Below are 24199 nucleotides of genomic sequence, written 5' to 3'. Positions count from 1 at the left end.
GGAAGCTGTGGAAGTAAAATGGGAAATGTGAAGAAAAATTTTTCTAAAAACTTTAGGAAGCAGCTCTTGTTAGGATAAAATCCCACTCTATATAGATCTGTGAAGTTGCATTTAATTTTTGTGGAATGAGTTTTTCCCCACAGATCTTGACACCACCAAAAGTTCTTAACTTTCCAATTAAAAACAGGGGAATCACAGTTTTTGATTTATCTCCTCTTATTTGCCAAATGACAGGAAGCACCAGTAACTGAGATAGTCCTGTTTTCCCTTTACCTCTCCAGTTCTGTATTCTGGTAGCTACATAATGTAACGTTCAATAATTATTAGCATTAATCTGAACACAAAGCTTTAAAATAAATTTCTATCTTTTTCATTCTGGCAACAGATCAATTCAATCTCTGTTGCAGAAGAAGGTGGATAATCTGTACATAGTTTCCTTTTGTTGTGGGTCTGTGTGTGTGGTATTCTGCATACACCCAGTTTGCACTCCAGCAGCAACTGAAGCATAAGACATAAAATTCAGTCTGCAGTAGTAGAAATCAGACTTCTAGCCAAGTTCTGTGTCAAAATCCACAAGTGGTTAAGGAGACGGGGTTTGAAGTGCTTTTTGAATTAAGCCGCTTCAACAGTCTTAAATAATCCCATGCAAGGCAAAGTTAGGAAAGTAGGGTTTGTCTTGGAGAACAGAATTGCAAGATGTATTGGGTAATCAGTTTCTGGAAAAAAGAGATATTGTGGAGCCTCCTTGGTAAATAATGGTGCCCAGTACCCAGCGGTCTAAATTGGACTGTCATGTTCAGAGCTGAAGGCAGAAAAGGTGAAAGGAGTACAAATGAAGCCTGTTATGGGACAGGGTAAAAGAATGACTCATGCAGGTTTGTTACTATCCGATCATGTTTTGTACTTTAAAATGTATTTGCCATCTTGGAATTTTAGATCTCTTGTGTTTTTAAAACATTATTTACTAAAAATGGTCAATGACCAAACTGAGTAGCATGGAGTTGCTGCCTACATGATGGTTTTATATATTTATTTGCCTTTTTTATGTTTGTATGGTTTCTATTTCTACTAACTGTCCTTTACTGTAATAGGGAAGGCTTTCAGAAGCAGCACAAAGTCGAAGATGGATATTAAGAGCATGAAGAACTGTCTCTATTGGCTGTACTGCCAGTTTGAACTCATCACCTGCAGCTATCTCATGGAGCCCTGGGAAAAACTGCTCTTCTACACTTTCAACATTACTGTATTACTTCTGCTGTCATATACTGCGTACGTCTTTGTCCCTGCCCACATAAGCACAGCTTTTCAATTCTTCTTGTACTTATTTGGAAACCAGCATGAAAATACTGTTTCTATCGTGAAGTAACATTGGCAACCTGACATTGACTTTTGGAACAAATAAGGGTTTTTCTTAACACTCCAGGTTTTTTTAGAAACCAGTTCAGGGTGTGTGCAAACACTGTTTTATTCTGCAGTATCTCTTCATGTTCTTCTGCCTTCCGGGACTCTCTGACAGCAAATTGTTTTGCCAAAATAATTTCAATCTGTCCTTGTTTTTTATCGTTTGATTGACTGCTTCTTAAAGAGCTTTCTACTTTAAAGACTGGCTGGAGGTATGAAGCTGGGTTTGATACAGGAACAACTGTGCTGCATATTTTGTTATTCCAAGGAGAGCTGCTTGGATGCAGAGAGTTTTCATCTTGAGAAATTATATGGCATACATTTGTTCTTGTCTGCCATAGCTTTGCTGACAGGAGAGATGTGTACACAAAAGGTTTTGCACAATACTATACAACTATAAGCTCCTTCTCTAAACTTGGGGTATGTATGTATTTATAGAATGATTTTATTACTGGTTTCGTTTGCCTCAATCATTGAATACAGCGCATGACTGGTTTGTCATCATTAAGCAAATAGTGCAGTTGATATTAAAAATGTGGGGTTTTACTTCTATGAAAATTTATAATAAAATTCTCTTTTTCTTGGACTTTAAAAGAAAGCTAATTTTTGTTTTACTTTTAGAAGACTAGTAAACCATGCGTATCATACACAGAACATGAAACTAGATACTCAGGTGTGGTAGGGACGTTTTAGTTGAAAAACAACAAAAACCCTACCTAAAATACAACGTTTCTCTTTTGTCCTAAACTCCTTGTTCCCCCTAGCTTACCTGCTTTTATACTCTACCTGTTGAGCAGTGTCTGAAACATGAACTCTTGAGACTGCAGACTTTGTAACTAATGTGCTGGACACCCTGTAATCAGCTTTGAATCAAAGTCCCTGTTTTATTAAGCTTCAGCCTTAGAAACACGAGATGCCTGTGCTGCCGGCTGGCTACGGCGCACCTTGGAGGGAGCTGGCAGGGATGAAGCACTGTCCTGGTACCAGTACAATCAGCGTGGCAACCAGAATCGGTGTTGTGTATCACCCCAGGAGAAGGGCAGAGTAGTAAGGAGCAGGGCACATACAGGGTAACATAAATGCAATTTTGCTCTCACCCACACTGAAGCAAGTTTTCTCACAGCTTGCCAGTGCAGAATTGCTCCTAGAATGTCCTCTCCTTCAAGTGAATAAGATGTTATTAGTACATGGCAATTAAATGACTTATGAAATGATATTTGGTTGTAGACCATGACAAAACAACGTGAAGACATTAATTATGTTATATGTCATCTTAACATGAGATTCAGTTACTTTCCCAATTTATAACTGGGGGAAAATAAGATAGGATATGAAAATCGTTTATTCAGGAAAATGGGGGCAGCTGAGCTTAAACTTACAACTCTTTTGACAGTACCCAAGTAATCTCTAAGTTTGTAAAAAAAAAAAAAGAAATCTATTTAATGCTTTCAGGTTAGAATCCAGTTGTATGTTTTGTTAAAGTACTCTAGTGGCTAAGGTAGTAAATATCTCGCGTTTGCTACTAGCAGCTTTCATGCTCAGTATGTATGTTGCATTTATTGATGTTTAGGAACAGAAGAGGAAAATGTAGTGTTTTAGTTATGTCAATTACTAAACTATTTATGAAGACAATCATTTTGTTTCAAAACTGCCAGTCTATAATGTAAATATGCAAACGCAGTATTTTGCATTGTACGTGCCAGAGAGACGTGCACACACTGCGTTACATCCCTGCAAAGAAAGCTCCGTGGATAATAGCTATGTTCACACTAAATTACAGCGGCAGACTGTACGCACACATCCAGAGTATCGGTGGACGTTGAGGAGCCTGACGTCAGCCTGCAGAAGTAGGAACTCTTACCCAGGGTGTGTGCTTGCTTGTCGCCGCCCTTTCCCGGTCTCCCCAGCGTGAACCCACTTGGTGTTTGTTGTGGTTGCCCGAAGCGCCTGCTGCCTCTTTCGCGACAGCTGGCAGAGGATCCCGCCTGCAGAGCTGCCTGGTTTGTGCGCGGCAGCCCTTCACGCCGACTGGCTCCTGCGTGTCTGCGGGTGACAGCAACGCTGCTCCAGCTCTTCGCGCCCTTCCGCAGTAGCAAAGAGCTCAGCCTGACTGCAGCCTTCCAGTACTTACAGGGAGCCTATAGGAAAGATGGGGACAATTTTTTTAGTAGAGACAGCAGTGACAGGATGAGGGGTAATGGTTTTAAACTAAAACAGGGTAGGTTTAGGCTAGATAGAAGGAAGAAATTCTTTACAATGAGGGTTGTGAAACACTGGAACGGGTTGCCCAGAGAGGTAGTGGAGGCCCCATCCCTGGAAACATTCAAGACCAGGTCGGGCAGGGCTCTGAGCACCCTGATCTAGTTAGCGGTGTCCCTGCTCGCTGCTGGGGGGTTGGACTGGATGACCTCAAGGGTCCCTTCTGACCCAAAACCTTCTGTGATTCTATGATTCTCAGAGAGAGCCAGAAAAGCACCAAAAAGAAAAGAAGGAAACAAAGGGCCAAGTGGCAGCTGAAAACCCCTCCAATTTCTTGATTAATTTTACTCATTAGAGTCTTTTCCCTGCATGTCACCAAGGCTGTCATCCACAGAGCAGGATTTAAAATACTACATGCAAACCACCTTGCAATTTCCGTTTCGAAACACTAACCTGCTTGGGCAGGTTCCCTCTTGGAAGCTGCGCTCTGACCAGCAGCCCAAGGTGTTGAATTGATAGAACAAGGACATGGCTCCAGCTCTGCTGATGCCAGGCCTGTGCATGCCCATCTGGCAACATAAACTGGATCACCGTCAGGCACGGGTGTGATTCGCTGTCTATCAAAGTAGCCATGCACTTGATACAGCCTTCATCCCAGCTGTGTGAGAAGAGCTGGAACAAAGACCACTCTAACAGCCTGCATCAACCTTTTCCCAGATTTTTTTCAATCAGCAGAGCTCGTCCTGGCTCAGCAGTCTGCACTGAGTGGCCACATTTGGTTTTTACACCTGGTGGTGAGTGTTGCAAACCTAGATCTACTATCGCGTGGCTGAAGCAGAAAGTATTTCAATAGGAACAGCTTATGGAATATTCCCTGCAGTTCCTGCCTGCGCACCCTTCTCTGCGGACACCTGCACCACCTTCAGTTCCCAGTGACCTCTCGCTAGCACCAGTAGCATTTCCATCCCTCTTTGCCTAAGTTTCTTGCAATACCAAGAACAAGCTTAGTTTTTCAGAGAAACTGTCTTGCCTCGACAGGCCAGCCAGCTGCAAGCAGGTTTTGCACCGAGACGCTCCTACAGACACAGCCTGCGCGAGCAGGAGGTTGGTTGTCAGACGCTGTGATGGCTGCTGAGCCTCCTAAACGTTGTCAGAGATCTGCCTGCTTAACGAGAGAACACCCACTTCTCTTCATCATGAGTAAGAGGTGCTGTGGCTCTCTCCTAGGGCTGCTGACCAGAGAACGCTTGTATATGCAGTATGTGCTGCTTAGTGGCTTTCCGTCAATAAAGGAATTAATTTTAGTATTTGCCAGAATGGACTTCAACATGCAGTCTTAATCTGCCCAAGTTAATTTCTGATACACAACCAGCCTGGTACTTGAACGTCGTTTCCATTCCCCACCTTTGTGAATAGATCTGACCTCCCAGTCCGTGCGTTTAGGCAGGGAAAGTTGATGCCACTGTGGTACTATACATTAAAAAGGAAGGTGAGCACTCTGTTTCACTGACTTTTTAAAAGAATCTCATCTTTAAGTTGCACAGCTTACCAACTCTGGTTCAGCAAGGGTTGAAACTAAAGAACAACATAACAAACATCTCCTAAAATAAAACTGCTCACGCAGTTCCCTATGAACTGTTTGATCTTTACAGCGATCATACATCATGGTAGATTCACAGCGTCCTTGTTATGAAGGTTTATTACTGTAGCAGTTTTACAGCTTATCTCTCATTAAACTATAATCTGTGATTTCTCCATCTAAATAGTTTGAACTTCCTAAAGGCAATGAGGCTGGTGATTTTATTTGTGCAGAACTTTACCTCCTCTGCTACTGATTACTTCTAACCATTTTTGGAGGCCTTGGATTAAGTTCATGCTCTTTGTTGTTAATTTTATTGTTTTGCTACTACAACCTATGCGTTTTGTCTATGCCACTGTTTACACTTGAGCATAAGTTGAGTTCTTATCTTAGCTGTTCATGATCCGACTGGAAAATCCTGTTGCTAAGATGAACTTGCCAGCACTTAACAGCCTCTGCATCCCGCAGAACGTATCCATTTCATGTTCTATGCATTTGTTTAGAACAATGTTGAGTTTACAGCAGAGTTATAATCTACTTGTTACAGAAAATCCCTTCTTCCTGTATTGGTGACATTTCCAGCATACAGTGTAAATACTATATAGAATTGTACTTACATAAAAAAATTTTCTAGATATTTTTCAGGGGGACAAAGGTAAGAATTTGAAAGTGTGAATGTTTGCCTGCTACTGTTTCCCTGAGGAGGCCAGGGCTTTGCCTCGGTTCCTCTCTGCAGCCCCAGCAGCCGCTCACTCGCCTCGCTGCCTTTCACAGCTCCCCTTCCGAGCTGCCTGCCCTGCCCGAGGAGCAGGGAGTGAGAAGCAGAGCTGAGGGTGCCGAGAGGAGTCCTCACGGATCTTGCAACTGTGAGACACTAAAATGTTGTCACTTCTTCTACAGCTAACTTGCTTAGAATTTGTTTTTGTTTGTATAGAATGCATAAGAAAAAAACATTAACAAATAACCTAGTATTTCAAAAGGATGTTTCTACAAAGGCAGGAGTTAACACTTTCTGTATAGTGGGATTATTCCTGTTTTGATTTGAAGGCTATAGAAAATGCATATAAGAACATTGCCTGTTTCAGATTAGATACTTCATACGTGGTCCATAATCTTATAATGCAGGTTTTCCAAAGAGTAGCCACGGATAGCCAAACTTTACCAAAGCACTTTAACTCGGGCTGACCTCGTTACAGAGCGAGCAAGCCGCAGCAATAGGAACGCTTCCAAGAGGCTGTGGCAGGCTGAAGATCCCAGGCTTTGGGAAAGAGCAAATTCAGGCGACGAGGAAACTGCAGTAAACAAGCGAGTTATATCTGGAGTTCAGAGGCTGCCAAGGTTAAACAGCAGCTGTCTCAACACTGTCACAATTTGGACTGAAGAGAATTCCTTTGAAATCCTACTTGGAGCGGACACGTCCCTGTGCTGGATCTGCATCTTGGGCAATACCAGCCACCTGCAAGAAGTCAGCACACGGCTATGGACACAGGCACCGAAGCCTTGAGACGCTGAAGGCTGAGGAGCAGCTGCCTCCGAGAGCCAGCTGGAAGAGTGGCCTGAGCGTGACTGCTCTCATCAGTGCTTGTATGAGCACTTCCACCGGGCTGGCTCCGGCATCTCCATTCTCAGCATGCCAGCTTCTGCAAAACCTCGGCTTCGGGACTAACTCTGCATTGTACTGCTTTGGGCAGCTGCATGCCTACCTCCGACTGAGGCTTCCAGCAGGGATCCTCAGATATAGACAGCGCAACAGAAAGCGCCTGGGATTCAGGGCTCCTAAAGCACCAAATTCTGGATTATTATCAATATGATCATTCACCTTCTAAGGAAAAGTCTAAAACAAACCTAGGGCTTCAGACAATGACGTTGAGGGTTTTGTCTTCTGCTGCATTCATACTGGCTTAAGTATGTCAAGTGTTCATACATTAGCATAAATTCATTCCGGTGGAAGCATAGGTTAAAAATTGTAGCCCTTTATATCTCAGATCCGCCCTACAAAAAGGTATGAATTGAAAAAGACCTACACTCATAACAAAGGTGTTAATCATCATCGTTACAGACCTCGCAGCATGAAGTCTCACCATGCTAAGCAGTACGCAAACACATGCCGAGCAGTATACAAACAACCTGCTAGATAATTTACAGTTTAAATAGTTTCCTTCTACCTTACAAAACTTGCCACTGAGCACAGATTATTTTAAAATAGTCTTTCAAGTCCTTTCAGTGCTTGGCACATCCGAAGCATTTTCTTAGTGGATGTGAAAAGGTACATTAGTGGTGGATTTGTGTCATAAATAGCTGTTTTGTTTTCTAAAGCTGAATACTCAAATTATGCAAAGGCACTTCTGCTTGACGATTATGCTTTGTTTTTCATCATGGAACTGAGATCCCGACAAGTTTTAAACTTCATCTGTTTCTTAAATGTCTTAACCAGGCTCCCACCCTAAGCTTATGATGGTTAAGCACAGGAAACATCAGTAAATTCTGAAGGCAATAATCTTCTTTCCTACGCGATTCTGTTCTGAAATGAGCTACAGCAAACATCGCCAAAACCCCTCTGAAGCCCAACACATGAGTCTTGCCCCCATAATTAACTGTTCCGGGAGAATGCAGCTGAAATAAGTGGCCTTGGCAAAGCCTAAATCAAGGAGAATCTGTTGGCAGGAGGAGCAGATTGCCAGGAATAAGTCCTTTAACATCAAGATCAAAGCAGCTTTTGCCTTATTTTTCCTTAGGTTGGTGTTACTTTAAACTTAAATGAAAGTATGAGGGACTACATCGGCATAAACAACAAGTTTTTGCCATCTTTTCCTTAGAGCAGCTGAACAGATTGCTTTTGGGGCCATCAACATGAAGGAAGAGTGACATCAGGTGGACTATGGCATTAACCACAGGCACAGATGTATTTATCTATGGCAACCTCTACGGAAGGATGGGCAAAAGCCTGCCTCTGCGGGTGCCTCCTGACCCAGGTGAGTCCCGGCCCTCCCACCAAGACGCTGGGGCTGCTCAGGCAAAGTGTGTTTGGCCACTCCTGGAAAGGTCATTACTGCACAGCCAGCGCTTCCTGCTCCATCTTCAGCCTGTTTCAGATACAAAAAGAAAAATGAGTTTGTACGACAGCACTTACCCGCATCAGATTCTTAGCAACTCGATTGCCAGCGGCGTCTCCGAGGATGGACCACCCGCTGCTCGGTGTGGTCCCAACCCTGTCCTCCTTCTGGCACCCAGCGGGGCTGCTGCCGAGCCCAGCATGGGACGGATGGGATCCAGCACCTCTCCAGGGCACGCCAAGAGCATGGAACGCGCTGGTGTTGCCCCGCAGCTCCTAAACCCGCACGGAGTGTCCAGGGAGAGGTGTGAGAGGATGCAGAGCTGATGCAAGAACTGATCTAAGGTTTGGGGCAGAGAGACAGACACATATCACAGAATCACAGAATGGTAGGGGTTGGAAGGGACCTCTGTGGGTCATCTAGTCCAACCCCCCTGCCGAAGCAGGGTCACCCAGAGCAGGCTGCACAGCACCGCGTCCAGGCGGGGCTGGAATATCTCCAGAGAAGGAGACTCCACAGCCTCCCTGGGCAGCCTGGGCCAGGGCTCCGTCACCCTCAGAGGGAAGAAGTTCTTCCTCATCTTCAGATGGAACTTCCTCTGCTTCGGTTTGTGCCCATTGCCCCTTGTCCTGTTGCTGGGCACCACTGGAAAGAGCTTGGCCCACATATATACCTCAACATTTTTTTTTTCCAAAGCGGTCTGAGAGGATGATCGCTATTTGATATGCATAGGTTTTCCCAAAGTAGGTTCCCTGTTTGGAAATGGTTTGATTGGCTCACTGTTTCCTTCCTCCCCTCCACCGCAACCGCAGCGCTCCGACAGGAGGAGAGGCCGAGAGAGCTGGGACCATTCAGCCCAGAGAAGAGATGGCTCGGATCGTATCCATCCGCACTAACACCCGCTGGGAGACAGCCAAGCAGATGGAGCCAGGCTCTTCCCAGCGGTACCCAGTGAGAGGATGCTCCCCCCAGCCAAAGCCCACCCCACCACCAGAAGCAACCCTACATACCCGCCGGAGTCTAACCGCTTCAAGGAAAACTTTACGACACAACACTCCCCTCTAATTCCCTATGCTTAAGCTACTTCCAAGAGTAAAAGAGACTCAAATAATATTGATTGTATCAGAACTCCCCGCCAGATCAGGATCTCAACAACCAGCACACACCTATTCCTCAGCTTGTAATTTCCCAAAACTGGCACAGAAGCAGGCACAGCAGCACTCCTTTTGCCACAACAACGCTAAGTTGTCTGGCACAGTTTTAACACTGTTTTCCAGTCAATATTTCACCTGAACAATTTCCACCTGCAGCGTATTTGGGAACCTCTGTAATTACATAAGAGAATTTACTAACAGATTTTTAAAGCAGTTAAATTATCTACCTTAGGCTTTTCATCACCAATATACAACACTTTTTTTCCTGCAGAAAAAAGTTCACAAAGCAGTGCTTGCGTACCCCAACCACCTCTTGCTGTGTATTTGTTTCCCTGAACCATCCAGCTTTTGTGCTGTAAACTGTGTGTTGACTGATGCAGCATAACATTTTCCTTCACCACTTTCTGCAAGCAAAAAACTTTCAGACAGTTATTACAAAGTTCTGGACAGCTTCTCCTTTTAATTTAAAAAAAAAAAATTTTTTTTTAAATAGAACTTTGAGTTTCAACAAATTGATCTAGAATCACACTGATGCATCAAGCACTGACAGGAGCTACTGCACACGCTGTCCACTAAGGAAACAGAACCCCCCAAAAAAGAAGTGACTCACCATAACAGCAAAATAGAAATCCAGCACTAAAACCCCACAAAGTTTAGATCTAGTCCTGCGTTTTCTCTGTCTCCATTCTTCCCCCCAGGAATTCCCTAGCTGGGGCCAGGAGTGAAAATTCCCTCAACTGAAGTAACCATTTCTTCCCAGTGCTCCCGGCCGGGGAAGCCACAGCAACAGGGCTGGAAGGCTGCAAGAAGCCTTGCTTCTGAAAGAACAAAACGCTGGCTGTTTCGGAGGACAGAACTTCTCTTCTCCGCGGAAACAGAATCTCTTCAGCTGGCTGCGCTTTTTTTTTTTTTTTTAATACTTTAAAAGTATTCTTTTTTTTCAGTCTTACTACTAGCTTACCACATGAGGTAAGTACACTCCAAATTTAACCAACACTTAACTACTCCAGACAGCCCTTTTACATCTGCGTTACCATTCATAAATTACTACACACACTACTACTGCTTGGTGCTCGCGATCACACACGCTCTGTACCAAATCCACTATGCATACATGTGCATGTATTCACCTCCCAAAAGCAATCCCCTCCTCCCCAAACCAGTGGGATGTTACTCTTCAACTCTGCCGATTCAAAAATCATCAAAACCTGGGTGCAAATTACTCATTGAGCAGTTACGACCTCAAATCCTGAAGCAACTTCTGTGCATACCAAAGCAGAGGCGCGTTACGCTGTGGCTCAGCCCACAGATCAGAGATTTTCAGAAAGAGCTGCAGGGTAAGCGCCAGCCTTTTTTCTGTAGTGAATCAAGTGCCTTTTGTCAAATGGTTTATCCAGTGTCAGCGAGCAGACCTTGGCAAGCACCTCATTCGCCCGTACACCACCTAAGCCTCTTGTGGATCTCAGCTCTTCAAACGCTAAAGGGACCCTGTAAACTCCAGTAAAGGGACCCTGTAAACTCAAGAACCTAAAATTAGAACTAACTTTGGTTTCAAGTAGACGCAGCTTACCTACCCACTGGAGAGCTGTTACTGTGTGTTACCAGCTAGCAAACAAACGCATAAAAAGCCAAGCAATATACTTCTGTTTATGACTTGTTTGCCTAGCATCCATAGCATGAGATCTTTCCAGACACAGCTCTTGCCGAAAGATGCTCGAAACCTGAGACCAGACCACGGCAGGAAAAGGAAGAGGGACATCTCCAGTGACAAACAGGACGGCAGCCAAGACAGCGATACATCTGAAATGGCTGGCATTCCTATGCAGGAAAATATCAGAGAGGAAGGAAAAAGGTTGATCAAAACAGCACGGTTTAAAACAAGCTTTTATTACAACTCCCCCTTCACCTGCCAGCAACAGGAAGCTTACTGCCACACCATGCAAGATAAAGGCTCGATCATTTTTCTCTCCGTCAGAAAACTCACAACCCAAACCCCATCTCATCCAGACACAGAGCGCCTTCCTTGGCTACATGGCTACACATTAAAGTTCCCCAGTTTCCACAGATTTGGCCCAGTGGTCACTAGACTGGAGTGTATCTACAGCTCCCCAACACTACTGGCAGGTGTAGCTACTGTAAAATATGTATAATGAAACATTTTTATTGGAGCAGTAATTCAGGTTAGCTATGCAGCTGCATTCTCATGAGCTTTTTTTAAGCATGATTTTATGCCTTCCCTATACTGAACTAAATTACTGTCTTGAGATAAATTGTACCTTTAGTTCTCAGCAGCTTTATGGATTTTTCTTAACTGCTCATCTACACAGTAAAAAAATACAACAAAGCTCCTGAGACAAAGCAGAAGAGCTCAGTGTGACAAAACCACAGAGTAAAGGGATGGCCGAGCTGCTAACAACATTGACTGAGGGCTTAGCGCTTCGCCGCCAGATTTCCATATTTTCCCCCTTTACAAATGGATGATGACAAGATTGTGAGACAGAACGAAAGGAACTATGAAGAACTGGTAACTAAACCTGCCTCCACCTTTTACAATCAAAAATACCTTGGATTACAATCAAAATACCTGATTACAATCAAAAATGCCTTTGATATGACCAGGCATATTGCCTGGGCTCAGACAGCAGGTCTGCAACCCAGGGGACTCACACCCATTTGGAAACACTTAATCAAAAGATGACAATCAAACTCCAGAATAAGGCAACAATTCCTCTCACCTGGCAGTGGGCTGAACACTCCAACTCCTGAATTGTTTCTCTGAGGCCTTGAAAAGCTGTGGAGTACAGTGAAACAGAGGAAGGTGCTCCAGACACCTCCTCAGCTGATAGGACAGTGGAACAGCGAGTTTTCAGGCCGGTGTATTTATCTCAGGAGCACAAAAGCAGTGACAAACCACGGGAGGTGTCCTCACTGGAGCTACACAGATCCTCCTCAGAGGAATCGTCAATACCCTGCTAGGTGAGTCCCACACATCTCCACTTTATTTTTCAACTTTACGTTATTATTTCCCTCCCTTACACGTGCCACTTCTTTTGAACATTTTTTTCCTGAAGTTAAAAAAATGCAGCGGCAAAACCACTCTTGTTACGCTTCCATACCTATATTGAGTTAAAACAAATGTATATGCACATAAACTCTTTGTAAAATTTCTGTCAACCACCTTTGTGCAGTAAAGTGAATTAAAACCAGATGAATATAATTATGCAACGTTCTCCTACACCACTTATATCCTCTTTGGGCTTGCACCAGAGAGAAACTGGGTTTTAAAGTTAACTAAATAATGATGGACCAAAAATATCTGTATAGTTTTTTAATAGTTCATACCTGGTGTATTAATTAGACATTCCGCATATTGCTTTTAATCCACCGATACAGGCATGTAATGTAGCACAATACAATATGCATTATACTGAAGAATAGTTTCCAGTCTTTCTGATCAAGGGCTGCATCTTCAATTCATTTACAGGGAAGGTTTTCTGCGTACACAACATGCATACTTGGAGTTCCCTTACCAAAGCAACAGAAGAGACATTCTTGAGCTTCCCCAAAATATTGTTATATGGAATAATCTAGCAATACCATAAAAGGCTTCAAACCATTGTACCAAAAAGATTAAGACAGGAAAAATCCTTCCCATGTGACGAAAGGAAAGCAACAAACAGCAGGTGGGCACTCTACCTACAAATCCAGCAAACTCCAATCAGATCTCTCCCTCTGGACATCCTTCCTTGTCACCTGTCTTCAGCGCAAGACAATTCTCACTCCCAACGGATAACCCTGAAGTTACGCCAGCTGGTCTCCGCACGGCATAAGTTGCAAGGAGAGAGCACTCGGGGATGGGAGGAACTTATGGAACTTATATTGCAATGCCTGCACCAGAAATTTCACTTTAATTGCTGATTTTCTAGATCATTATATATAAAATATTAGAGGACCATTATTTAGGGGTATAGTGCTAGTTATCACACTTACTTTTCACGTTCATGTGATCAGTTTGTAATGTTTACTTATGTTTTGGGTACTGTTTCCTCACCACGTGAATATTTATGACTTGATTAATGCACTGTTCTTATTCTGTCATCATATTTGCTCCCTCCCCACCAGTGGCATCCTGGGAAATATGGAGATCCTCTAGCATTTCAGCCAGGCTGATTCGCGGAGGACCATCATCGTCTGTGTCGCTCTCCACTGGAACATCTGCATCTAAAAATGCAATAGAAGAAAAAACAACAAATAGCTAAGGGAAGAAAACAAACCCCAAACCCCTGAACAACCCCTAGGAAGGAAGCGGGGGGGGACATGACACGACCAAGTCTGGAAACAGCCATCAAACCACAAAACCCAAAACCAAACAAATCCCTCCCAAAAACCAACAAGCCATGGCAATCGCCCTCATAGAAGATGCTGAATTACATATCAAATCCTTCACCCAGTAGAGGTTTCGGGGGGAAATACACTTCTCTCTCTCATGTTAAAGTCAAGCACACAAAACACCTTGACATCCATTCAGTGCATGTGAAATACACTGAATACCTGAAGCTATTACATTGTAGCCGTTCTCTAGGCATGAGTAGTTCCAAGAATCCAAACACAGAACATCAGTAAATATGTTTTCACTCAAATAGTCATGATCTGGTTACATGCAATTAAATGGTTATAAAGGCCTTACTTCTGTAAATGTTGATATTCTTCCTTACGGCTTCATCTTCTTCGAGATCTTCAAGGAAGTCCTGGTATTGCCTGTAAAAGATGCTTAATGTATTTACTCACTTTTCCTTTGGATTTATGCAAATTTATAAAACAAAATAAAATCAAAGAAACAAAGCCCGAAGGCAGCACTGCAGTCCGTCATCCTTCAGACGTGCCTTCTGATGGCATTCCCATTATTTCTAACTCGTTCTTTCTGCTTTTCTTAATTAGCACCTATCAGTTTCCTAAAGAACTTATTTGATTTGCCTGTCCTCATTTAACTCTAATTGCCTCATTTTTTCTACTGGGTTATTTCATTATTTCATTCATTCTTTAGAACCTGCTGTTGCTGTGTCAGCTTTGTCACTGAACAAACCAGTGACCAGTGTGTTCTCACAGAAGTGTCCCTTGGCTGGACAGACACCAGCTGCACCCTACAGACGCAATGATTTTACTCACCTGTCTCATGATTTCAGCTTTTCTTGGAAAAAAACATGAAAATAGTTTCTATATTTTGCAACAGTAAACCTGAAAACCCTGCACTGTTATCTTTTAACATTCCAGGATTTAGTCTGGTTCCACATCCCCCTGGCCCTTCTTGCCCTCGGTATCCACACTCCTGGAAAACTGCGCAGACAGGATATACACCAGGAAGGTGCACGTGCTCACAGCACTTCCTGCACCAGGGACGGGTGAAAACTGCAGAGAGACACTGCTCTTCAGAGACCATCGGTACCAACCCGTCCTGTGAGCCAGCATCCTGCCCGGACAGACCCCGCAGCACTCGCCTCTGCCCCCTCGCCAGCCAGCAGACCAGCTCAGGCCGTACACTGGGCTTATCCTCAGCAGAAACTGAGAAATGTTATTTCTGGACTTGGCACAGTGTCCCATGTTGGAGGGACCAAAAAGCTTCGCAGCAGATAGCAAACCTTTCATCGTCTGTATCCAGGCCTTCTCTGTCCCTTTCCAGCTCTTTCAGCTTCCAGTTTCTGCGCTGCTGGCGTCTGGTACGGTCATAGCTCTTCTTTATTAACACCTGCAGTGAAAACCAGCACGCATTCACACGTATGCACCTTCAATACCACTGACGACACTCTTTCAAAGCCCCAAACTCCACCCGAGCCCAGATTTGGGCAACTGTAAAATCAGCTGAACAAATGGTAGAGTCAGTCTGGCACTCAGAAGTTTTAGATAGAATTTACAGAGCATCCATTGATTCAAAAGTTTCCAAACACTTTGGATTATGTCCTGAAGAGGCGTACAGACACTGGAGTTGTAATACAGCTTTCACCACACGGTGCATGGTAACTTCAACAAAGCCAACAGAGAGTCAGATAAGTTAAAGCAAATCTATTATTTAACCACCGCACAACAATTTAAGCAGTGAGAAAATCATTCTCAAAATTAGATGCTATTCAAATTTCAATATTAATATCCCCTCTTCCTTTGGCACTATGGAACTAGTGACTATTCATTATAAAACTGTATTCCTTAGAACCCCTGGGTAACAGAGAAAGAAAAAGGTCTTACCACATCAGGAATATTGTGTGGGTTCATCTTATTGGCAAACTCGTCATTTAAGTTGCAGTTCGCCAAGTCAAATCTAAAACAAAAATAGGTATTTTATTCTACCCTTCTACAAAAGCCTACAAACTACCGATCTTTAACACAAACATATGTATCGTATGTTTGTATTAAAGAGCAGCACATGTAAGTTACAGCTCCTCAGAAAGATAAACGTTTACAAAAGAACTTGAGAGCAAATAAAATATCCACACCAACAGGCAGCTGCCCTAACTCTCAGAAGCTGCTGCTCCCAAACTCTTTTCAGCAACACTCCCCAGCCTCCTGAACCCAAACAGCAACACCCACTGAGCTTCTGCTGGACTCACAACAGCTCCAATAACATTCATGTTTCTGCCTGTTTGAGAATCACCTCATTTGCCTAATCTTACAGAAATTTCACATTTGTCTTTGCTGTGTACGATACTCGCTATCAAACAAAAAGATCTTGCCTGGTATTTCAAAAATCTCTGCCGTCTATTTGTGTCTAAACTGTTACTCCAGTCTGCATTCTACAGTCAATGCTTCAGCTCTCTACTTCCTAACAGTCCGTTTCGCAACATGACCTCTGCTAGAAAAAAGATTTCCTGCATTGGGACCATCTCTTCATGGCCAAGATGAAAGATCCGATCCCTTTTGCCGATTTCGATCCCTTTTGCCCATTTCATTTAGAAATCAGAACTGTTCAAAACTTTCTTGATAATATATAAGCCCATAGAGAATCCAAAGAATTCAGTCATTAAATAACAATTTAATACAAAACAAGAAACAGAACAGACCCCAAGACAAGGTCGCCAGGATTCAGGATGTGTCCCAAGTGAGTACAGCAGAAATACTGATGATCTGTATTCAGCTCCGAGGTTTTCCGTACCCAGGCTTCAGCCAGCGTGTGCTTGAGGAACAAAAAATAAAACAACCTTGTAGTCAAACGCAGCTGAACTTGCTGTGCTATGAGAACATCTGCACTGCTGCATTACTGTTTCAAATCACACTTGCAATTAAACGTGTATTTCTACATCAAGCACCCAATGTATTGCTTGCTACTCCTCATTTCTCGTTTTTACACAAGGAAGGAAATGGACGTGCCAACCACTTTTCACAAGAATTCCACTAAGGCTGTTTCTGTAACTAGACAGGTTTTCAGTTTCTTTGTTTTTTGTTTATTTTTACTTCTTAACTTTCAATCACATACAGCTTTTGACTGAGAAGAAAATGTTTGGTACTGATTCACTAATTCCGATTAAAAAGCAATGCTTCTACACTTTCAACAAAAACAATTTAAGAATTGAAGAGCTGCACAGCTAATACAAAATAATTTCAATAACGATAGCAACAAGCAGAATTTAAACTCTTCAACAGAAAAGGACTTCCGAAAGTGGAATTCGCGTAACGCCTGTGCAATTTCCAAACCAAAACACTGTCCACATCTTCCCGAGAAGAGCTTTTGCCCAGCGGCTAGACACAGCAAAGCACAGACCTGACTTTGCAAGACAGAAGGACTCAAAAGAGAAGTTCAGCTGAGTAGGGGAGGGGGGGGAGAGGAGGGCCCAAAACATCGAGTCAGATAGTGAGGAGCTCTTACCTTGTTTGATCTTGCCCCTGCCCCTGCCCCTTTTTTCTTTTCTTGAACTCTATTGATATCCATAATGATAAATTCCTCTAGCTGTCTGGGGTGGAACAAGCTATTGAAAGGGTGCCGCCAGTAGGTATTCCCATCAATTTCAGCAACTGGAAAAAGAACACCAGCATGGGCAAACACAAGTGAGAGAATTTCTCACGAAGAAATTAAAAGGAAAAGGAAGCACTGGCCAAAATTAAGGCAACTGCCAAACGCGTTCTGTTCAAGCTTATTATTGTAACACCAGTACTTAGGACGTGACCCCTGTTGCAAACTCGTGCGACACGAGCAGTTGATCTGCAACAGACAAATCACGTATCACGTGTCTGAAGCGCAGACCTTTTTATTTGCAAGGATCATTCTCATTCTCCTGGATGTGTCTTTATTTGAGGTATTTTGCTGGCACAGCTTACCAGCAATTACCAATCGAAGCACAGGGCTTCTGGTGCCCTTCTTTGCACCAAAGTGCCTAGAATCATAAATGCACAGAAAAACTAGATGCCGTCTAATTTTAGAGGAACATGCCTGACAAATTTAAGTGCTTAGCAGAGACCTAGAGCATACATGGACTTCACAGTGACTCTGCCTGTTTTTCCTAGGCTACTATGGAAGCCAAGCTTAGAGAACTATGTCTTAGTTCGCTATTAAATTTCTACATCAGTGATTGTACAGATAAATTTACAACATTAAGGTCCACAAATACAAGATAGTATGAAAACAAAAAACAACAACAAAAAAATTGTGCCAGCAGAAGAATGCGATGCTGCCGTAGTGCAGAGAAGAACCGGTAGCTTACTCTGCAGAGTGCTAGGATCGATGAGGCGGATGGTGCTCGTCACTCGAATGCACACACAGATCTGGCTCATGTTACCAAGGCTCTGCGCCAGTTTTGGTGACAGGCATACAACATTGTCCTGCACACAAACAGAAAATACTTTACACTCATATGTCCTTAATTTTTAATCAATTCTTTAGAGAAATTGGAAATAGATTTATAAACTTCATATTTTCAGTTCTCCACCCAATATTACCAGTAACTTCCTCAAGACAGCCACTATCTGCACGTCCCATGCTTCGTGGGGAGCAGACCGCTCCATCCCCCCAAATACACAACAGACCAGGCCTCCATCACCCAAACAAACTCTACCCACTTCATACAACACCCTGAAGATGAAATAGAGGGAAGCTACCTTGCATATGGGAACAATTTCCACAGAGAAAGTGCTTTTGTAATTGTAGACATTACTATGAATATCATGAGAGATCAAACGTTGGGATGATTTTGATCTATAAAACATAAAAACACAGCCTTCAGGCAGCAAGAAGGACATTACTTGAAAGAGGAGATGATCAGCAATGAAAGTCTATGGCTATGTACTACAGATCCAACAATTATGGAAATAGGAAAAATGCATGAGGGTTAGTTTTACAATGGCTACATAGAAAAAACAGGACTTTTGTATAAGTAATTTTGTCTGTTTTAACCAGAATACAGGTTTCTTACACCTCCACTTCCAAAATTCTTTAAAAGTGAAGGATAAAAGACATTTCTCAAAAGCATCTGGGTATTGGAGGCAATAAATGTAAATCATATACCTAGATGGAACTGTACACTGAAGAAAGTCAACCATCTTCTGGGCCTGTTGCTTTGAAGAATAATAAAAATCCAGGCCATCTGAAAGGAAAAAAAGCTTGATGAACATACCCATTTCAAGTACTATGTTTGTTTTCAATACAACACATCGGCTAAGTAATCTGCTGCTTATCTGTACACAGCCTCTAGCATAAGCACTCCTCTAACGTAAACCAAGTTAGTCTATTCTACCTCCATCCACCTACCATGGATTTCTTTGATGCGAAGCGTATTTTGGTGAAGCCTGTGTTTTAAAATCAGCTGCTCCAAATAGTAGAAAGTCTTCTTGTGCAGAGTCTAAAACCAAGCAAAGACAAAATTATCAAGGTTATTTAAGAATCGTCTAGTGCAAATGCAGTATCTCTGAGGAATAAACATTTATACGAAGAGATCATGTGGAGAAGGAACAGTCCAAAGTCTATTCAGAGTAACCAAAAAGATTTCAGAGATGTGCTCTATTTATATCAACTTATTTAAAGCTTCTGTTCCTCATTTTTGTGTAACTGGTTGCTAAAGATACCATTTTCTTTAAAGAAGATTTAAATATTTAGAAACAATCTGTATCATTGTTTCTAACACTGCCTTAAAATACAGCAGGGTATTTAGTAACTCACACAAGTTCCTCCTGCCAGACATCATTTAAAAAGAGTATGCTAATAATACTGGACAGCAGAAAGTTTTTCTAAACTAAGATCAGTAAGAAAAAAACCCATCGCGAACACAGACTGTATTACTGCAGCAGCGTGCAAGTGTGAGTACATCTTTTTCTGAGAAAATCAAAAATTCATCCAAATATTTGTCCGCTTGATTGCACTGCCACGAGCAGATGAAAACTCAGCTTGCCTCTACCTTTTGTCTGACTTGCACTACAGCTTTCCAGAAATCCTTCGCTTCAATTCTGTGACAGTCTTCACACATTTGAGACTGAACTATGTATTCCACCACAAACACTTGCTGAAGAACCGCTCCATTTAGCACCTGTAAAACAGAGTTGAGAAGGTTTCCTCATTAGTCCAGACAGAAAGCCAGCTTACCACAGCACTCTGAAATAACTTCCACACTACACCACGTGACAGATGGCTATATTTGGGTCACAGATATTAGGACTATTTTCCCAGCTTCACTGGAACAGCCGATAACCTCTACCAAATGGTGACAAATGGCACTTTAACGACAAAATTTAGGCAGGATGAAATCAATGTTCTTTCAAGATAAGCCCGTAAACACATGCTGGATTTTACCAAAGAGAACCACTTATCGAAAATACAAAGGTAACAAAAAAATAAGTAAAATCCTACTGTTTGCCATAAAAGCTTTTTAAAATCCACACACAGAATACTGTACTCCAGTTACCTCTTTCTGAACAGTCAGTTTCAGCTTCAGCCTCTTAGAATGGGGCTCGGTCCAAATAAAGCCTGCATCAATCAGCCGGACCTGCCAGCGGGAAAGAACGAGAGCTCAGCTCCTGCCAGCGGCTGAAACAGGGCACGCGTTAAAAACACGCAGCGCTAACCGCCGCAGCACACAAGCTTCTGGTACAGTTCACAATGCCTCAACCAAGTGAGGAAGCGAATAACCTGAATTAAAAACATAGATCTCAGTGTACCAAACACAATTAATAATGCTTACTTAGGACAGAGAGTCTGATCTACCTAAAACAATGGCGATGCAGCCTCAGACTGCCACACCAGAGGAACTGGATACACCATTCAGCAGTACCTCTGGATGCCACGTAACGATGAATTTGGACAATACAATGGTTTTCTCACCACTTAAAAGCCAATTTAATCTCTAAAACTAAGAACATGCAAAGTTACTGCAGCAAATGATACTTTGTACATTTAAGTACTAATGCAACAGCAAGAAGCTCAATAAAGCAATCTAATTCAAACCTTGCTGACTGCGGTAACAAAACAATTTTTTCGCCTATAAAACTATCTCAGATTTTTCCCTCTGGTAAGATTCTGAAACCAAAGAGGTACTTTACTCAACTTAAACACATGACTTTCAATTTAAACTATATATAGACCTCTGTGACCCTCTTTCATATCGTCATAAACCAGTGAGAACAAGTATGGTACAGACAATTTGCAAAATGCGTAAAAAGAAAACTGTAAAATTCAGGTGCCTTAAGAACATGTTAGCTTCCTTCAGTGAATTATGCTCAACTCCCACCCCTACCTTATAAATGCTTATAAATATCTTAAGGCTGGGTGTCAGGAGGATGGGGCCAGACTCTTTGCAGTGGTGCCCAGCGACAGGACAAGGGGCAAGGGGCACAAACTGAAGCAGAGGAAGCTCCAGCTGAACACGAGGAAGAACTTCTTCCCTCTGAGGGTGACGGAGCCCTGGCCCAGGCTGCCCAGGGAGGTTGTGGAGTCTCCTTCTCTGGAGATATTCCAGACCCACCTGGTGCTGTGCAGCGTGCTCTGGGTGACCCTGCTTGGGCAGGGGGTTGGACTGGGTGACCCACAGAGGGCCCTGTCAACCCCAACCATGCTGTGATTCTGTGATCCTGTACAGTAACAACTGTGCAGCACGCTGTATGCTTTGAAGCCACAGAATTGCAGTGCAAGAGCCTCCTTGGTATGCCTGGGAAAGTTTTTTGTTAGACCCTGTCCTTACCAAATCCTTCAAAATTCTAGTGTAGTTGAGGTCAGGCTGGCACTCTCTCTATGTTTAATACAGACCCATTGATAAGCTCTACACAAGTACAAACCCTGTGTAAGTCAGCTGGAGTTCATTTTCTGCAATAGCAACAGACACGCTACGGAACGTGAGCAGAATTAGCTCCTCACCTTGCTCAGGGAAGCTTTGATTTTTTTAAGACACAAAGCGAGCAGCTCTCTTGATTCCAAGGCACACCGGACCCAGGTTCCTGGAGGCTGGAGATACCTGGGACACAGGCAGCGTGTCACCACACGTCAAAGCAAATCCAGTCACTCCGCAGACGAGCAGTTATTTGCCCAGCTTTCACGTGAAATGCCAGCTATGCAGCTACAACCTTCGCCTCTCTCAGCACGATGACAAGTGCGCTCACGCTTTTACCACCATCCTGCCCGCTTTCTTCCCTATCCCGAGGGCCACGAATACGCTCGTTTAAACCTCCCAGACGCCGCACAGCACCGCCCTTCTACTCCCACGAGGAAAGAAACTCCACAACGTGGTGGAAAATCCTAAAGGACCCAACAGAAAGGGGCCAAGCAGGTGTAGGCCGCACCGCAGCGGGCCCAGAGCGGGGGGATCCCGGGCCGGGGGAGATAAGCGGGCCCAAGGCTGGGGGGGATCCCATCCCTGAGGAGAGGAGGGGGCCAGGGGCGGGGGATCCCGGCCCTGAGGAGAGGAGCGGGCCCGGGGCAGGGGGGGGAACCCGGCCCTGAGAAGAGGAGCGGGCCCAGGGCAGGGGGGGGGAACCCGGCCCTGAGAAGAGGAGCGGGCCCGGGGCAGGGGTGGGGGATCCCGTCCTTGAGGAGAGAAGCGGGACCGGGGCGGCGGATCCCGGCCCTGAGGAGAGAAGCGGGCCCGGGGGGGGGGAATCCCGGCCCTGAGGAGAGAAGCGGGCCCAGACCGGGGATCCCGTCTCTGAGGAGAGGAGCGGGCTTGGGGGGGGGGGGGGCGGATCACGACCCTGAGGAGAGGAGCGGGCCCGGGGACGGGATCGCGGCGCTGAGGAGAGGAGCGGGCCCGGGGTGGGGGTTGGGGGGATCCCGTCCCTGAGGAGAGGAGCGGGCCCGGGGTGGGGGTTGGGGGGATCCCGTCCCTGAGGAGAGGAGCAGGCCCGGGGGGGGCGGATCCCGTCCCGGGGGAGCGGAGCCGGCCCGGCCGCCCACCTTTCGCACTGCTTGCAGAAGTGGAGGGTGCCCTGCTTGGGGATGCCCTCGGTGATGTCGACGCGGGCCCGCAGGCAGCCCACGCAGACGTTGGCCGGGTTGGGCGGGATGGGCACGCCGCACTGGCAGCAGAGGCTGGAACAGAGCGGGGAGAGGTCAATGACGAGCGGCAGCTCCCGGGACCGAAGGTACACGGGGGCTTCGTCATTCGATTTTATTTTTTAAAGGAAAGCGGTAACCCAGGAGAGTCCGCACCCCCCCACCTCCACCTCCCGCCGCCCCTTACATGTTGCCGGGGGTGGGGGCCGCCGGCCCCGCCATGTACTCCATGGCCGCCGCCACCCACGCGGGACCGACTTCCGCGCGGGAGGGGAAGGGGCGGAGCGCCGAGGTCTCCGGGCGAGCGCCCGGTCGGGCTCTCGCGAGACCTCGGCGCTCCGCCCTTTCCCCTCCCACCCGGCCGGGAGGAGGCCGCAAGATGGCGGCTGCCGGGCGCGGTCGCGCTGGGGCACCGCGGGCCGGCAGCACCCCAATGACCGAGTTTTTTTACCGCATTAACCTGTTTTTCTCTGAAAATCGTGGGATTTGATACATCTCCCTCCCCCGCGGGGCGAGCCCGTGCTGTTGTTGCAAGCAAATGGCGGCGGGGGGGGATGCAGCCTCAGCGCCCTTTCGCATTCCTCCCTTGGCTGCCAGATTGATGTCATAATTCATATTTGTTTTTAATGGGAATGTGCTGCGTTCATTTATCGGCGTGGGGACCGAGCTGGCAGGGATTGCTGGAGCTGGCGTGGGCTGGCGGCAGCGCGGGGACGTGGCCCTTTTCAGCAGGAGTTAATTCCTAAAGGCTGCTGCTCGTTGATCGTCGAGAAATGCTGCTTTGAAGCATTTTTTGTTGTTGTTTTCGCCTGTTTATCAGCCGTGGCTGAACAGCTCCAAATACGTCTTTAAGTGTGTTCTAAAAGGAATTCACAGCTTTGGTGGAAAGAGTAAGAATAGGGATGTTTGGCATTAAATTCATATTACTTTCAGTATTGATTATGAACAGACTGTTACCTTCTGGTTTCAGAATGAACGAGCTACCTTCAGCATCTGCTGGCGACTTCTCATTGCTTAGTAGAAACGGGTAAAACCAAAGTGCCTGAGTTTCCTCCGTTGTTTAGTCTTCCTGTATTCGAGCAATGAGATCGTATTTTTTTTCTGAGGACATAGATTATAAATTATATACAGTAGATTATTCCTCCCCCCCTACTCTGCCCTGGGAGGCCCCATCTGCAGTCCTGTGTCCAGTTCTGGGCTCCCCAGTTCAAGAAAGATGAGGAGCTACTGGAGAGAGTCCAGTGGAGGGCTACAAGGATGAGGAGGGGACTGGAGCATCTGCTACGAGGAGAGGCTGAGGGAGCTGGGCTTGTTCAGCCTGGAGAAGAGAAGACTGAGAGGGGACCTTAGAAATGCCTACAAA

The 24199-nt window shown here is 44.8% G+C and overlaps 2 protein-coding genes across 2 annotated transcripts; one reads left to right on the top strand and one right to left on the bottom strand.

Annotated features, from left to right (window-relative positions):
• The first annotated feature begins 1123 nt into the window (after positions 1 to 1123).
• LOC104334389 (serine palmitoyltransferase small subunit B) lies at positions 1124 to 1366 on the top strand. Its single transcript, XM_009939996.1, has one exon. The coding sequence runs from the start codon at positions 1124 to 1126 to the stop codon at positions 1364 to 1366; it is 243 nt and encodes an 80-aa protein (XP_009938298.1).
• Positions 1367 to 12699: 11333 nt separating this feature from the next.
• Positions 12700 to 23102, bottom strand: NMD3 (NMD3 ribosome export adaptor). Its single transcript, XM_075418380.1, has 15 exons — positions 23024 to 23102; positions 22738 to 22872; positions 21706 to 21802; positions 20261 to 20341; positions 19757 to 19885; positions 19114 to 19204; positions 18871 to 18949; positions 18465 to 18561; positions 18071 to 18188; positions 17239 to 17384; positions 16436 to 16548; positions 15624 to 15696; positions 15023 to 15129; positions 14074 to 14144; positions 12700 to 13607 (listed from the first exon to the last, which is right to left on the bottom strand). Exons 1-15 carry the CDS (start codon positions 23065 to 23067, stop codon positions 13474 to 13476), a joined length of 1515 nt encoding a protein of 504 aa, XP_075274495.1. The 5' UTR covers positions 23068 to 23102; the 3' UTR covers positions 12700 to 13473.
• Between the last annotated feature and the right edge of the window lie 1097 nt (positions 23103 to 24199).

This window comes from Opisthocomus hoazin, chromosome 4, assembly GCF_030867145.1.
Source record: "Opisthocomus hoazin isolate bOpiHoa1 chromosome 4, bOpiHoa1.hap1, whole genome shotgun sequence".
Taxonomy (NCBI): domain Eukaryota; kingdom Metazoa; phylum Chordata; class Aves; order Opisthocomiformes; family Opisthocomidae; genus Opisthocomus; species Opisthocomus hoazin.
Note: the sequence above shows the minus strand (reverse complement) of the source record. Positions and strands in the feature narration are given on the sequence as shown.

Bases quoted from the DNA above. Each gene is read 5' to 3' on its own strand.
- NMD3 (XM_075418380.1), bottom strand. From the start codon at position 23,067: ATGGAGTACATGGCGGGGCCGGCGGCCCCCACCCCCGGCAACAT. The intron at 19,205-19,756 runs GTAGAGGCAAGC...GCTTGGTTTTAG, and splicing joins TAGTGCAAGTCAGACAAAAG to ACTCTGCACAAGAAGACTTT. The intron at 18,189-18,464 runs GTAGCTTCCCTC...GTTTGTGTGCAG, and splicing joins AAATTGTTCCCATATGCAAG to GACAATGTTGTATGCCTGTC.
- LOC104334389 (XM_009939996.1), top strand. From the start codon at position 1,124: ATGGATATTAAGAGCATGAAGAACTGTCTCTATTGGCTGTACTGCCAG.